Genomic DNA, 16,654 nt, shown 5'->3' on the forward strand with positions numbered 1-16,654 from the left:
ATTGCTCATTGAGGTGTCTAACGTTCTTCACCTGTCTGGCCGTTTCTTCCAGCTCCTGCAAGGAGGTGGGCCTCCCCAACACTCGTGATGTATTGCTTGGCAAAGGCCCCTCAAGTGAATTTAATAATATCAATTCCTGTGTGGAATTTAAAATGCATGGACACTACATTTAATATTCTTAACATACTGAGCTGAGTGTTCTTATTCACTTCAAACTCACATGTAGTGAATATGAATAGACTCTTGCTCTATGTGAGCAGGTATAAAATATTTACAAACTCTAAGCTGAAATTCACCAAAACGTCTTCCATCAGTCATGGCTGCACTGATGTAGACCAAAAACAACCAGAAACCAATGGGTGCAATAGCTGAATAACACTGTTCCTTGGCTAACCTGTAGACACTGCCTTGTTCACTTAGGTTACCGAAAACTGCAAAAATTTTTGTGCATGCCTTACTGTATCAATTGAAAACTTCCCCACTGCCCGCAAAACTACAAAGAGTGGGTAACTTGGCAAATAGGTAAAGATTATGGGAATTACTAATCAAATCACTCCTCAGAGCAAACTTTGCGACTTTGAGGAGGGCTCTAACCTCTTTGAGAATTCCGTGAATTCGTGCATGGTGTGCTCAGGGCTCCAAGCTGTTGCAGCCCTTTCTTTGTGCCAAGGTTGCATTCTCTTCCCACACTCCTCTCTCTCTCTCTCTCTCTCTCTCTCTCTCTCTCTCTCTCTCTCTCTCTCTCTCTCTCTCTCTCTCTCCCCCCCCCCCCCCCCCCTCCCCCCAATCTCTGTCTCTCTCTCCCTTTACTAATTACATCTAAGGTCTCTTGAGAAGCCAGTTGCAGTGATATAGCATTCATAATGTCAATGTTGAACTCAGTAGTAACTTTAGACCTAGATGCAGGTTCACCTATGAATGTTGTCTATGGAAATATGACGTAGGCTAGAATGGAGCCTATCACAAAGGGTTAGGAAAACTATTTCACCTTAGTGTGTCCTCCCAGATGTACACGAGCTAAAAAAGAGAAATAAGCTGTTCATTCTTCAAAAATAGATGTCTTACGTGCTGCAAAGTCAACTGTGTTAATATCTAAATGTTAGAAGGGAGATTTGACCTACCTTCTGCTGTATGTAGTTGTGTGCTTTAAAATACATAGTATCAGACAACTATCTGTGAGTACAATTCTCTAAATTACGTCATGTGGGATACATTTGTTGAACTAACTATTTTATTAAAAATACTTAGGTGACCACCTGTACACTGCAAAATAAATATTCTTCTTAACAAAATGTCGTTTCATGCTGAATGTAAGTGTGTAATGAAAGTGTTAAATCTACATGCGACATGCTGTTGACTTATTTGACATTGTAGTGCAATTTTGTACAAACGTAAACGAAATAAACAGTTTACTAACAATTTTTGGTAACCATCCAAATCACATAACGTAAGTTTTGTCTTTCAGAAAGATAACTTTATGCTTTATTTAAGAATGTTTTCAAATTGTTGACCATGGACTGAAAGGCATCTTTGCAATAGCTGTTAAAAAGATGAAATGATGAACAGATGTAAGAGCACCCACTGGCAATTTGTCGACATATCTCATCTGGCATAGTTAAGGATTTATCGTAGACTGCATCTTTGAGTGCTCCTCAAAGGAAGAAATCAAGGAGAGTCAAATCGGGAGACTTTGCAGGCCTTTTCTCAGTATTTCTGGTGCTACACGGGATGAGCAAGCTGGACAGCCGTTGTGTTGCAGCCACATACACTGTTGAATATCCAGTGGTACATCTTCTAGAAGAATCGGCAAAATGTTCATCAAAAAGTGCTTATGAATGTCCCCTTAGAACGCCTGAGATGAAGTAAGGTACCACAATGTAATTTCCTATGACGCCACACCATAAGTTTATGCTCCACGGCTGTTGATGTTGCCTTGATGAAGCCAGTGTGTATTTTCGGCTGCTCAGTAGTACTTGTTGTGCAAATTTAAATTAGCATGTTTAGTAAACATTGCTTCATCAGAAAAGAGCACACTTCGGTAAGACTTAGTTCTCTCTCAGTTGCTGAAGGGCAAACCGAAAAAATTCTGTATAACATTTGAAATCATGTGTCGAAGCATTATGTAGCTGCAGATGATAGTGATGAGAATTCTGTCGATGCAGGATGCAAATGATACTCTTGCGGCTGATTCCACATTCCTTGGTAATATGTCTTGTACTACTATGCAGATTGATTAGCGTCGTAGCCAGAACAGCTTCTTAATGTTCTCTGCCAGTTGCAGTTCTCTTTCTTGTCATCTTTTTGACGTTCAAGCAGCCTATCCGCACTAGCGTGTTAATAATTTGTGCAATTACCTGGCGTGTTGGACATTGGCGAACCACGTAGATAGCACTATATCACTGTACTGTTTTTATGGCACTTCTTTGACATTCACCATATAAAACCAGTATTTCCAACTTCTCCACATTGTATGTGTTTGTATGCAATGAATATTGAAGCAGAAATGAGTGAGTTGCAATGCAAACATGCAAACAGCCAAATGTGCTGACATTGTCACAACATAGCACAAGAGCTGTGCTTGGCAGTATTTGCATCACTAATGGCCATTCCGGCCACCGTGCTCTCAAATTCGAGGACGTTTCTCAAACTTTTTTATGACAGGTTTCAATGTCAACATTAACAAATGTTGTGTCACTGTAATTACCTTCTCAAGAGCTAACAAATTTAGTTATAAAAATGTGCTTGTTTCAATAGCTCTGATACCAGCAGTAAAAACATTAACCAGACAAAAAAAAGGTGGCCTCGACACTATAATATTTGCTGAAACCGCGTTTTGATGTGTGTGTAAGCATTCACAAAATAAAAAGGGTGTTGTGCCTTAGGTGACTCACCCTGTACATTCTTCACTCCATAAATGGTCTGACAAGGGGAGGCCACGACGTTTGGAATGCTGATTTACTTCAAACTTCGTACACTCGTAGTACTCCATTAGGACAACAAAATGTGTAAGCAGTAGCGCGTACTTCTCAAGCGTTATTCAGAAAATCGCAAGATAATTTAGGTCGTCCAATAAATACCTGAGCGTGACCGTTTTTGTCTGGAAGCGGCGGCAGCCGAGTGGGTAGCTCTCAAGCCCGTAATTGCTGGATTGCTAGATTAAGTCCAGTTTGTCAGGGTTTTTTAAAAAACAGTCATTTTCTTTACTGTTTATATTACAATTGATATAATGGGAAAAATACATGTAATTGGATGAACTTTTATTAAATGTACAATGTTATTTGACAGTCTACAATTTTTTATTATCACAAATAATATAATAATCATAACTCTCGACTAGTAAATGACCAAACACGTAAAGTGATACTGAAAATGTATGCTTGTCCGTGTCTTCAAAATTGTTCATATTTAATGGAAAAAGACCAAGAAATTGCTTGTCGTGAAGACGCTATTAAAATACACTCGATACTGCATGATCAATTATCAGCATCGATATTTGAGGAATTGCTGCATTATGCATGGTTTGCTTCCAAATTATCGGCTGAAAGAGAGGTTTTTGAAAATGTTAACGAGGTTTGTTTTTCCAGGAAAACCTCAAAAGACCTTGCGTATGCGGAAACAGCATTTATTCAATGCAGCTGGTACCTTTTAACTTTGTTTTCCATGTTTTTACGAAAAATACCATCTTGCCATTGTACTCGTAATGTCGAAAGCGACAATTAATTGTACATCTTTCGAAAGCCATCTGTGCTGGTCTAAACTTCGAGGTAACAAGTAGTTTCGGGCTCCTTCCAGGTATAAGGGATTTCTCAAATCATGGACAAGCATACATTTTCAGAATGCTACCCACTCTGCTGCCGCCGCTTCCTGGTAAAAATGGCCACGCAAAGCTATATATTTGATGACCGAAATTATCTTGAGATTTTCTCAATAACGCTTGAGAAGTACGCACTACTGCTTATACATTTTGTTGTCCTAATGGAGTACTAAGAGCGTACGAAGTTTGCAGTAAATCCGCGTTCCAAACGTCGTGGCTTCCCCTTGGGAGTGGTATCACAAATGGCTGTAATGTGACTTAACCAATAAAACATTCTAAGTAGTAACTCGTGTTTTGTGTTCCAAAACCTAACTACTAACAGACTAATTCATTTCTTTAGTTAGTTTTGTTTAGTTAGAATTGGTTATCAAAATCGGAAAACTGTTGAAAATTTGTTATTCTTGTTTGAGACACGTATTTTAAGATAACTGTTGGATTGCTGGTACAGTAATTTGTCTGCAGAAAAGCTTCATAATGAGAAATTAAATATATAAGTAATATTTACATCCATAAAATTTATTTTGTTTTGACAGTGACAAAATTTAGAGCACGACTAGCACTTCAGAAATATTCAGCATAAGGTGAGGTAGGGGTGTGCACATAACTCTGCAGCAAACTGTGCTTCGTTAAAAAGATGTATTTATTCATGTAACTCATTAGTCTACCATTCGTGATTGATTCAGTTAAAAATTTTTTTAAATGAGGGCAGTAGTGGGACTGGCCTGTAGATTTTGATACTTTCTGCATTACCTTTCTTTAGTAAGGGCACAACTTTTGCATGTTTTCAGTACTCTGGAAAAGTACTTGATCTAAAGTGTGTGTAATAAATGTTTATTGTTCACTGGCATGTGTAGTTATGAGGCTAAACATTTAGTGATCTTTCATTGAATGTACTGATTGTTCACAAAAGTCATCATTTTGTGGTGTATGTTACATGTGCCATAGAGAACATTGAAGCATTGTTGATTGCACACATCTGGCAACATGACTTCTCATTATTCCAAACCGTTATTTTTCAGGTGTATTGTAATCTGGCTCTAAAAACGTATTTTTACATATCTATGTAACATTTCCTTTTCCCCCACTTTTTTTTATTTTTTTATTTTATACAAAATGTGGAACAGATTTTAAAGTTTTTGTTGAAAGAATTTTGCATGCTTGCAATTAGTTTCAGTTGTAAGATAAAGTTTGTTACTTCTCAGAGTCACACATGCATTTACTTTTTTATTTTTATGAAAAGATGCTAGCTCAGTTACATAAATCAGTCAAAATCAGTCATTTTGTTGATACAAATGTATTTTTCTGTGCAAATATTTGAATACCGTATCAGTTTTTGCATGGAAAACAGTAGTCCAGTATGAAACTCAGACATGTTAAAAAATAGTCAGCTCATTATTAGCAGCAATGAAAATGCAAAACCCAGCAGATAAAAGCAAACTTTTGTTCTTCAAAATTGGATACATGCGTAGTTGAGAGGTGCTGATGAAACACGTGAAGGGTTGAATGTGTTGGGTATTTTTACAGTGAGGGTCATGGACTATGAATACAAAAACATGTTAGCTGTTTGCCAGCTCAGTATTTTCATAGTTGTCTCTCTGATTGTGATGTCTAGAGACACAATTTTTGTGGAAGTAAACTTTGTGGATAGTAGTACATGTTGGTTGAAAATATTAGTGGTTCATTAAGAGCTAGCAAGTTATGAAGTTGTGATACCTTTTTGGAGTTAAAATTTGTATTTTGTTTCAGAATTGTTTTATTTGTTTCAGGTGTGAAGCTGGAAGCACAGCCATTGACCATAGCAACTGCAGCTGTTTTATTCCACAGATTTTTCAAAGAGACTGACAGTAGCGGATATGATTGTTATGTGAGTTTCCACTCTGTTCTTTTTATTTTTGCCCACTCCCCTCAATTTGTATTACATTAATTTACAGACTGTATCAACAATATTAAGAAAGTAACAGACTGCCAGTTCCTATAAAGATTACCTATTGAGTTGCAGACAGGTACAACAAAAAGGCCATTAAACATTCTAGCTTTTGGCCAAAGCATTCTTCAACAAAGTAAAGAGGTACACATTCACACGAACAAGCACACCTCACACACACATGGCCACTACTACTGGAAGTTCTGTTCAGAATAAGACTGTCATGTAAATGGCAATCTGGAGTGGAGTGGAAAAGAGAGAGGGATAGCAGGGTACTCGGCTGGTTGGTGGCAGTGGGGGGGGGGGGGGGGGGGGTGGTAGAAGAGTGCTGTCTAATGTGGTGTGCAGGGACTAGGTCACAACCTGATATGACACAACCAGGCACAGTGTTTGGAGGTGGGATGTGGACAGGTGGGGGGAGGGGAGCGGAAAATGGAGAGGAGTAGGGAAGAGGAAAGGACAGGCAAGTGCATTTGCGGAGGGCAGCACACAATGAGGGCAGGGAGCATAAAGAATGAGGGGATGATCTGATGGAGGGGGCGGCAACTGTTGGGTGGAGGGTGTGGGGACAGGTTCAGGCTGGGATGATTTCAAGAATTGAGAATATGCTGAAAGGATAATTCCCATCTGTGCGATTGAGAAAAAGCTGGTGGTGGAGGGGAGGATCCAGATGGCACTGGTTTTCAAGCAGTCATTGAAATCAAGCATGTTATATTCACCTGCATGTTGTGCCACTGTGTGGTTTACTTTGCTCCTGTCACAGTGTGGCAGTGTCCATTCATCCTGATGGACAGCAGATTGGTAGTCATGCCAATGTAAAAAGCTGTGCTATGGTTGCAGCAGAGCCGGTGAATGATATGGCTGATTTCACAGGTTGCCTTCCTTTGATGGGGCGAGATACATCAATGATGGGACTGGAATAGGAAGTGTTGGGTGTCTGGATTGGGTAGGTCTTGCACATGGCTGTTCCACTGGGATATGACACCTGTTACAAGGGGTCAGGATTGGGACCGACATGATGGACTAGGATGTTGTGTAGGTTGGTTGGGCGACGGAACATCACTTTGAGATGTGGGGAGGATCTTGGGTAGGGCGTGTCCCTCATTCCGGAATATGATGATAGATAATCAAAGCCCAGACGAAAGATGTGGTTCGGTTGTTAGTCGAGCATAGTATATCTTAACACATCGGAGAGAAGGGGTTCAGCACTCTCCATTTTGTTAACATACGAAGGTAATCCATTGAGTAATGACTATTTGGGTTTAATAAATTCAAGTATTATGTTTTATTTGAAACTGCCTCATTCACAAAACTGAAGATTTCTTTATGGCCATGTAATCACCTTCATTGTTAGTGTTTTCTTGTCCAACCATGATCTTTAGATTCTCTGTCTAGTAGTCGGCTGCCGCCAGTCCTTTAAGCCATTCAGTCACTCCATTCAAACTTCAGTATCGCTTCTAAAATGTTTACTACCCTCACATGGTCTGTAATGACCGACAGACATCTGAGTAGAGTTTTTTCATACACATTTGTTCATCCTTTGTTGATCACTTCACAGCAATTTCTCACTTTTAGAAGGAGTGGGCCTTGTTACATCACATGGTCGTAAATTACATTAGCTGAAGCCGAGTGGCTCTTGTGATACATAAAATTGATATAAAAACCAGAAACATCACGTGCCATGGCTTAAGACAACAGTCAGATTACATTCAGTGCACGTCAGAATAAATGCACAAATGTATTCACCCACTGGTGAGGGCTCTTGTCGACATAAAACTATAGCTGGAGTCAAATGATAAAATATTTGCATAACTTTAGCATACTCCTTGCCAGAGACAAAGGCTAACTTCTCCTGAAGAAGATATTTTAGAAATATCGAAACCTAGGACAAGGGGTAATAAACCTTTGTTTTGCCACTGTTTGGCTGATTTTTTTTCTTTTTTCCCCCAACCATTTTTTTTGTAATTAAGGTATTGAAACAAGGCCATGATAATGTTGTAGTGTATACCTGCCGAAGGCAGTCAGTAGCATCCACACATTGTTGACAGTGACAGTTTACTCTGGCAGCAACTGTATTACCTGAAAAGGGATACACACTATATACCAATGATACTCTGGCACACAAGCAGCTCATTGTTTGCACATCTTTGAAGAGGGGGTGCCTGGTGCATCTGTTCCTAATTATCTGACTATAATCATATACATTGTTATCTTGTGTTATGACTAACCTATCCACACCATCACTGTTGAGTCTCTAGTACAATAAAGAAAATACCAGGTTGAAAACAGTAAACAAAAATAAGAAGAGGCAACTACTCACCTGAAGATGACAGCTATCTGCAATTGATTTACTCATTAGTGTTGATTTGATACCATTTTCATATAGCACATATTTTTGCTTTGTTATGTTTCAGTTAATTGCTGCAACAACATTATACCTTGCTGGAAAAGTGAAAGATGATCCCCTGAAGATAAGAGATGTTATTAATGTGACGCATAATACTCTGCATAGAGGTTCAGCACCTTTGGAGCTTGGAGATGAGTACTGGAACATGCGTGATGCCATAGTTCAAGCAGAATTGTTGATCATGAGAATGCTGAAGTTCGAGGTCACTGTAACACACCCTCACAAGGTCTGTTGATAAAAGAACAAACTAAAATATGAATTAGTATGGCTTTGTATTGAGTGATGTAGAGCTAAAAATGGTCTCATGAACATTTAGTAGATATTCAACCATGAACTAAGAGGGGTAATTTGTTCAATTTGTAATTAAAAAATATTTATGTATGTATGTGTTATGAAGTAATCGACTTGATTTTGCCATCTAGGTGTCTTGTTGAAGAACCACTATAGCCGTGCTGTGATTATTTGTGTTTGAGCTATTTCGATTTTACACTATTTTGTATTATGATGTGACACCCAGTTGTGGAACAGGGGGAATATGAAGCAAGAATGTTAGCCGCATTTCCAAAATTTATTCTTTTTAGAATGACTATTGTGATCAGTAGGGCATTATCCAGGGAATCCAATAAATAGGCAGCAATACCCAACCTGTGTAAGTCATACAAAAAATGTAAACAACATGGCAATAATCATATTCACAATAAAATATGGAGATATAAATTAAAATTGGACAAAATTTCCAAACAATATATAACACTGGGTGGTGCATACTGTGGCAAGTAGAGTAAAAGGTGTACAATATCTCAGTTTATGAGAGCAGTAGTTCTTTGTCCAACTTTTACTGGCTTTATTATGTTCTGTAATTCAAAAAGCATCTTGTTGGTAGATTGTATCATTGAGTCTAGTGCCACACGTAGTGCAGAGGTTAGATAGTAAACTAAAATCTGTTCAACACCAAATGAAATTTTGTCTTGGCTTAATCAAACTTAACCAAGGCACCAGCATAACACCAAGTATAGAAATTTGTTGACTTCAGGTATATTAAATCCTCTCTTATTGAGAACAAACATTTTGTTTAATTACTTAACATTTAAACTGAATTTCAGTTCAGCCTACATTGTACAGTTGCTAGACTTAATGAAAAATAATTTCCACATTTAATGCTGTTTGAAGTTAAGATTTAAAACTAAATTCCCAGCTTTCTTGAAAATGCAGAACCAGTTGTTTCCAAGGGTGAATCCCTGAACAACCTCACTTTACAGAGCTCCATAGGAAGTATTTGGTTTAACTCAATATTTTCTCCATTATGGGGATAACTTTAGGTGTGGAAGCATAATCCCAACATTTCTAATTCATTCAGATAGCAGAGGCAAGTACCTCAGAATTTTTCTGCAATTTTTGGGCAGTTTTCCAATAATGTTGACCAAAGAACAGTTAATCTTTGCCGTTCAAACATTCAAAAGAGTAGCTGTTGCACCTCACTTTGGGAGGTACCTATTCCCACTCAGCTCTCCTGCTAAAGTGCAGAGCACTGAGAATATAGAGGTACTTAAATTTGACAGCTCTGCCAGCTGTGGTGTGAACCATCTTCGGCAGCTGCAATGACTTTGTGAATGGAGTGGTTGCCAGCAATGCTGGTGTGGGTTGCCCAGGAATAGGTTCATCTACTGGGTGCACGGTTGCGTCTGGAGCTGGAGCCAGTGTTTACCACACTGGTTTCAGTCTTTCCACTGATACTTTGCTGTTCATCTGACTTTGCTGAATCTCAAATGTGTGTTCACTTCATGGCAAAGCCTAGTTGGGACCCGTATACATGGGCTGAAGAGGTGTTCATGCAGAATCGGTGGACAACGTTATGTCCGAACAATCTATTGGTACCTTGTGCAAGAAGAGTGCAAACTGTAATGTACAGGCAGTGATTGTCAAATCTTGGCCACATGACCCTGAATCCTCTGTACCCATAAGGGTAACCCTATTTGGTCTGGCAGCAGTGTAGAATTGAGAAACTCTGCTGGCATCCTTAACGGCTCTCAGTATTCCATCTCAGCCACTGAGGTGCCAGCATCAGCCTTTTCAGCTGTCCATAACTCTAACAGTACCAGAAAGAGTGCTTTGGTCCACCTTTGTGGCTGGCAAGAAGGCTGCTTTCAGTGTGTGATGCCACCTCCCCACCTCACCGTTGCTTTCTGGATGGTAACTGGTGGTGTTGTGGTGCTGGAATAGCACAGTTTAATCAGCTTGCTGAACAGGGTGGGTTCAAACTGCCTGCCCTGGTCTGTTATAATGTACAGGGAATAGCCGAAGTGTGCCAACCAGTGTGTGACAAATGCCTATGCAATTGTCTCAGCTGATACTGTCAATGGTGGTATGGCATTCCCCCATTTTGTGCCTCTATGCACTGAGATGAACAAGTATCTTTAACCATCAGAACATGGTAGGGGACGCGCACTGTCAGGGTGGATATCTGCAAATCTTACCAGTAGACCTGAAAAATGCCTAACATCAGCACGACGTGATGTCCCACTTAACACTGTTGACAGTGGAGGCAGATGTAAGCCCACTTGAGAGCCTCTTTCATAACAGACCACCTCACAAAACGTTTAGTTAGCATCGTAACAAAGGTGTTTGCCCCTGGGTTTGCCAAACTGTGCACGCTGTCAATCACTATCTCGTGAAATTGTGGCGCGATACAGGGCCGCAGCACCTACCGAGAGACATTACACTGTAGCTTGACACCAGAACCTCATACCTCAACCTGCTGGAGTTGTAGAAATGATCTGCCAGTAAGTCGATCAACTGATGATTTGCCTTTTGTGCTTGGCTGAGATCATCTTAACGTCAGGATCGCAACTGTATGTTGTTGGTCACTTGAATATGTTGCACATCTAAGCATCTGTCATGAACTGACTGACGCACTGTGTACCTGGAGTGTCGAGCTGAGCACCTGCCGCTTGCATTCTGGAATATGGGTAAATTGGCTTTTGGTCAGTGTAAATCATCTCTGGATGGGCTTCGACATGAGGACAGAAGTGCTTCACACTCTCTTAAATTGCTAAAAGTTCCCCAATTTAGGTGATCCAGTTAGTTTGCCATGGAAGTAGCTTCTGGGTAATTGCTCAGATGTGGCAGCAAAGCCAACTTTTCCGCCAGTGGGTCAATTCCATCTTTTGAAACTCAAAAACTGAGAAATGTCACTTCACTTTTAACCAAAATGCATTTGTCTTCATTCATTAATACACTGTAGTCTTGTAACTTTGCCGGTCCTAAGCCAAATGTCTTACTTGTGATTGGGCATCAGCAGAGTATATGTAGATATTGTCGAAGTACGCAAAGTAAAATGGCAGTCCTTTCAGCGCTTCATAGATGAATCTTTGCCAGATCTGAGCTGCATTTTTAAGTCTGAAAAATGTGTGCAAGAACTTGAAAAGGCTGAAAGGTGTGACCACTGCTCACTTAGAAACATCCATAGGTGCTAAAGGAATCTGTTTATAGATCTTACGACAATCCAGGACAGTAAAAACTGCGGTTCCAGCCAAAGAATTGTGAATTCTTGAATACATGGAATAGGATATTTTCTGGAACAGTCGTAGCACTTAGTCCCTTGTAATCCCTGCAAAGACACATGTACCATCTTTCTTCCTGACTAATTATAATGGGGACATCCAGGCACTGTCCAAATGCCATATGATAACAGAATGCAACATCTCTTCAAAAACTTTCAATTTACAGCATTTTATATGGAGCAGTTCTGTTGATGCACCTTGTAACTAGTGGGCCTGGGATCATGTGTGTATAGTGTAACATCTTGTCCTTACACTGTGTGGTAACATTGATATTTGCGGAACAGGCTGTTGACGTGTATTTATGACATGATGTACCCAACCATCTGCACAGACAGCGCAAAATGTGCAAGGAAATCTTTTCCTAAGATAGGTGGCAAATGTCTGCAAACATCCGCTTTAAAGGAGCAGCAAAACTGATGTCAGTTACCATCTCCTTGTGACCCAGCGTCCTGGTAGTAGAATTATTGGAGGCTAACAGCTGCAGTGACTCCGGCACTGCCATATCTGGTGCATACGATGTCAGTAGAGTGCTGACTCCCAAACCATTGTCCGCCAGAGATACTAACACAGATTGTCCTAGGCAGTGTGCAACCACTGCAATGTTCCTATGCATTTCTGTTAAACTGCCAATTGAGTTGAGAGGACAGATGGTTCTGCAGTCTTAACTAGTATGTTAATATTGCGCCGTGGTCTGGGAACTGCTGGTGTCTTGTATTTCACGCACCATCAGTGTCATTTGGAGAAGAAGAGGTCCTTAGCACCTACAGCGGACTGCTTTAGCCATTTGGGTAATTAAACAGATTCTCGTACATTGTAGCCTGCAGCCCAAACTGTCTATTATACAAACAGATGGTCGGTGTGATACTAACAGGTGGTTGATGCAGCATCTTGATCTTGTGCGGTCCTGAGCTGGTGGGTTAGTAGAACATCATGCCTGCATCTGTCTGTCTGAACCTATTCGATGCTCCATCACCTGCAATTGGTCAGCCGTCTTCTCCAGTGTGTGGTTTGTAAGTAATGACGAACTCCAGTCCTCCTTGGTATTCGCTGAAATGAAACTATCATACAATGATGTGTTTGTCCTTCTGATGACTCTGAAGCGTGACCTTAACATGTGGCATCAGTATCTGCTGGTGCTACAGCCACTACAACTGCTGAGTCTAACGTGTGGTGTGGACGGTCAGCTACCTGCAACAATTTTATCAGAGGACTGCCGCTTGTATGATCAGGGTTAGCTGCACCTGTGGAGGCAGTTGCTGCTGCCAGTGTAGAGTACCAACTCTTCAGAGACCACCGTAACTTCCACCGTAGCCCGTTAGTATTTCCAGAATTCCAGTGGGGCTCTGTCATCTATTCGCTCATGATACAGCACCTGCTTAAGCTTTAGTTTTGGTAACTTGGTGCAGTGCGTGATCAGCACAGTCTTGAATGCCTAGTAGGTCCGTGGGTGTGGAGGCTGCAGGATAACATCTGTTCTGGTCCTCAGTGATTATCTTTGGGCAAAAATACATTCTAAAATTGCAAACCAAATCTCAGGTTGCACTGACAAAAAGCAGTGGTGCTCTCAACTGCAGTCGCGGCACAAATTACCCTGAGATGGCTGGTGTGCAGCACACAATGCGTGGATGCGTGCATGACATTGAAGATACTGTTCAAGCTGGTAAATTTGCCGCACCTGAGCTGTCATAACACCACAGCATAGAAACTTCCAGAAATTCCGTCTTCTGCTATAACTGTCAGCTCTCCTCACCAATCGTAACAGTTTTGCTGCATCTCCCACGGCTATTGAAAAATAATGCAAAACACGACTGTACTTTCTGTTCATGAAGTGTTTTCCTCTTGGTGCCACCAGTTATGTAGGCCAATTACAATACCCATGTATAAGATATTTTGACTTTATTATCAACTCAGAACCACAATGCAATGAAAGAACAGTCATAGTACAACTTTCGCACATTCCGAAGAGTATGTATTTGACTTCACTTGGGGAGATACACATTCCCACGAAACTTTGAGTTGTCTGGTGACTTAGCAATATATGTTGCTTCTCAAACCAACTCTCCTTGAGTCTCTGCTGTCTTGCTTTCTTATTTTTCAGTTCAATTTTTTGTGAGTTTCTTTTAATGATTGATGTTTTGGATGGTTTTTCCAAATTCATACCACAGCCAACAGTCTCCGTAATTTGTATTGTGTAGTTGAGTCTCTTTCATTCCAAATGTCGCAGGTTAGGTAAATGTTTGGTTGTATTATCACATAATATTGCATGAGTTCCAACATACTTCCCAATAAGTCCCTTTGATAATGTTTCCAATTATACTTATTTCTACACTTGTCCTACATGGTACTTTTCCTCATCTTGTGATTATATATTCTTTTTAGCCTGAATTTCTCAAAGTCTTCTGCTATTGCCACCACATTCTGCTACTTTCCGAGGTTATGCTGCTGCATTCTTTTCCTATTTTTGCTTTATTTCATCTCTCCGTTTTTATTGATAGACAATTATTCACTCTTTATTGATTTTTACATAAGGATTTCATACTTATTTCTGTTTCTTATTTAGTTATTTGGTTGTATCTTTCCTCAGTCATGTTTACCTTTGTCCCTCATCTTTTTATGCTTACTATATGTCTATTCTTTTAGTTTCATGTTCGCCGTCTCTTCTAGTTCTATCTCCTGCCTGTAGGCATGTCCTTGCTTTCATAAAACATTGGAGGCTTTTCTTGAAAAATTGCCTTCTCTAACAATCTTGTGGTCAGCAGAGTGCAACACCCCCTATCCTCACCCCTCAACCTATTGATGTTTTGTGCTTAACAACAGCCCTTGGAAGCCATCTAATCTTCAAAGGTGATTTCTTTTTCCCAATGTCTTTTGAGGCTTGGATCATCCTGCATTAGGAAATTATCTGGGCACTAACCTTCAAAACAATATTGTCATTTCCGCAGTTGTGGGAGTGAACCACAGCATCTGTCTCAGGAACTAAGGGTGGCCAGTGATGGCAAAAACAAGTAATTTAGGATTCAAATTATTGTGATTTGGCCGCTAATGTATTACTTTCAAAAGCAATCACTGACCTCTCTAGTGCGACTGAAATGACATTCTGTCCAAGCTCAGCCGTGCCTGCTTTGCTCACTGTATTGACCTGCGGGATAATCCTCTGGGGCATCATACTTAAGCTGAAAACTGTATTTATTCTACTGAGGCATCCGATAGAAGCCTCTTCAGGAATCTGGTGATTTTGGCACTTGCATGCTAATACGTGTATTCTCTAATGCTATTTCTAGTTAATAACAAGACTGAATTTAGCATGGACTCAGCAATACACAACCACAATAGTAGAAGTAGAAGTAATTTCCATGTAGACTAGGGTTAAGAGTGAAGTTTAGTGTTCTGAGACTAAAAGTCTATAACATGTTGCTGGTTGGCGTCAGATATGAAATGGGAAATAAGTTTTGGATAAAAACAGCAGCTGAATGGTGTAGAATGAGAAAGTGTCATGCGCCGCCCCCCCCCCCCCCCCCCCCCCCCCGAAAAAAAGTAACTGTTTTGCTCCTAATGTAATTTACATGTGATTTCAATAATTATCAGTCTCAACAGATTAGTGCTAATCATAATTTCATAATTTGTTCTTAGTATATTTACGAGAAGTAGACAGCTATGGTTGCTCCTGCCTGTTGACGAATAGTTTGACTTGTTCCAGATCCCTAAAGCCCTCCATTGTGGGTTTTACACAACACAATGTGTAGATGAATGGATAACAGAGGAATAAAGTATATGTTTTACAATGAAGCACGTTAATTAAAACGTAGAACTGATGCACAGTCCTGATGTAGACAGAGTTGAAGCTGCAAAGTACGGTTTTAATTTGAAGCAGTTAGCTTCAAGTCTGACAACAAATATCTTAATTTGTACTACTTTGCTTTTTCCCTTAGTCTGTGATATGAATTGTTATCGTCACAGGTATTTTTTTTTTTTTTTCTGATATAAGGACAGCACATCACATCATCTGTTATTATTTATTTATTTATTTATTTTTTTTTTTTTCAAGTAGCTAAGGACCACATTATTTCTACTTTTTTCTTCAAGTATCCCTGTACTTTGTATTTCAATCATTTTCCTTCGTTTCTGTGATTCACATCTTGCCAGTCTTCTCCTCAGGTTTTCCTTGGAAACTTTAGTCATGGATCTCTAGCTCATATAAGTCCATATTCAGTTTTGTGACTTTTCTATAAGAACGAAATACTTCTTTTCCTTGTGGTGTCTGTAAGTTTTTCCACATATGAATTGAGCTCACGGTTACGCCCTCTTTTCTATCAGTTGTTTTTATCATTATTGTACTCATTTTGTTATTGTTTTTAAACCTTGTTGGTTTTAGTATGAACAAGAAACAATTGTCTAATGTTCATTGTATTTAAGCAGAGTATTTTTGCATCATACATGTACAGAACTGTGTGTTAATGCTGTGTAGAGTTTTGAGGTCCAATACAATATTAAGTCTGTTTTACTAATAAATGTACCTCCTGCCCTTGGTTCCATTACAGTATATGCTTCATTACTTGAAAACACTGGAAGGATGGTTTGACAAAGAGGAGTGGAAAAAGGTTCCTCTGGTGAAGGCATCAGCAGGCTTTTTGCAGGTAATTAAATAAAATGGATATCTCTGTGGAAACTTAGATTGTAACAGATAAGTGAACTAGACATAAAATATGAATAAACTATTGTGTGTTATAGACACAAACAACAGAAAAAACTTTAGAGACAGGAGGGACACCTCTTACAGGACCAGAGTGTCACTGGCACATTTTCTCTGATGTTTCGACAGATATTTGCAACTTACTGTTTGCAGAGTGTAGCTGGAGTCAGCCCAAACTGATGCTGCTCATCATGTCTTTCATATGATACCCAGTGTCACCAGAAAGCATCAGTTTGTTTCCTGTTACAAACAAAATTAT

At 39.7% G+C, this 16,654-nt stretch overlaps 1 protein-coding gene across 2 annotated transcripts in view; it reads left to right on the forward strand.

Annotated features, from left to right (window-relative positions):
- The window catches only part of LOC126484429 (cyclin-Q), a 52,637-nt gene that overhangs the window by 14,689 nt on the left and 21,294 nt on the right, over positions 1 to 16,654 (forward strand). For both annotated transcript variants that reach the window (XM_050107944.1, XM_050107943.1), the window contains exons 3-5: positions 5,581 to 5,678; positions 8,153 to 8,371; positions 16,244 to 16,339. In XM_050107944.1, coding sequence (XP_049963901.1) covers positions 5,581 to 5,678; positions 8,153 to 8,371; positions 16,244 to 16,339 — 413 coding nt within the window. The remainder of the gene's footprint in view (positions 1 to 5,580; positions 5,679 to 8,152; positions 8,372 to 16,243; positions 16,340 to 16,654) is intronic.

The sequence above is a fragment of the Schistocerca serialis genome, chromosome 6 (genome assembly GCF_023864345.2).
Source record: "Schistocerca serialis cubense isolate TAMUIC-IGC-003099 chromosome 6, iqSchSeri2.2, whole genome shotgun sequence".
In the NCBI taxonomy this organism is placed as follows: Eukaryota; Metazoa; Arthropoda; class Insecta; order Orthoptera; family Acrididae; genus Schistocerca; species Schistocerca serialis.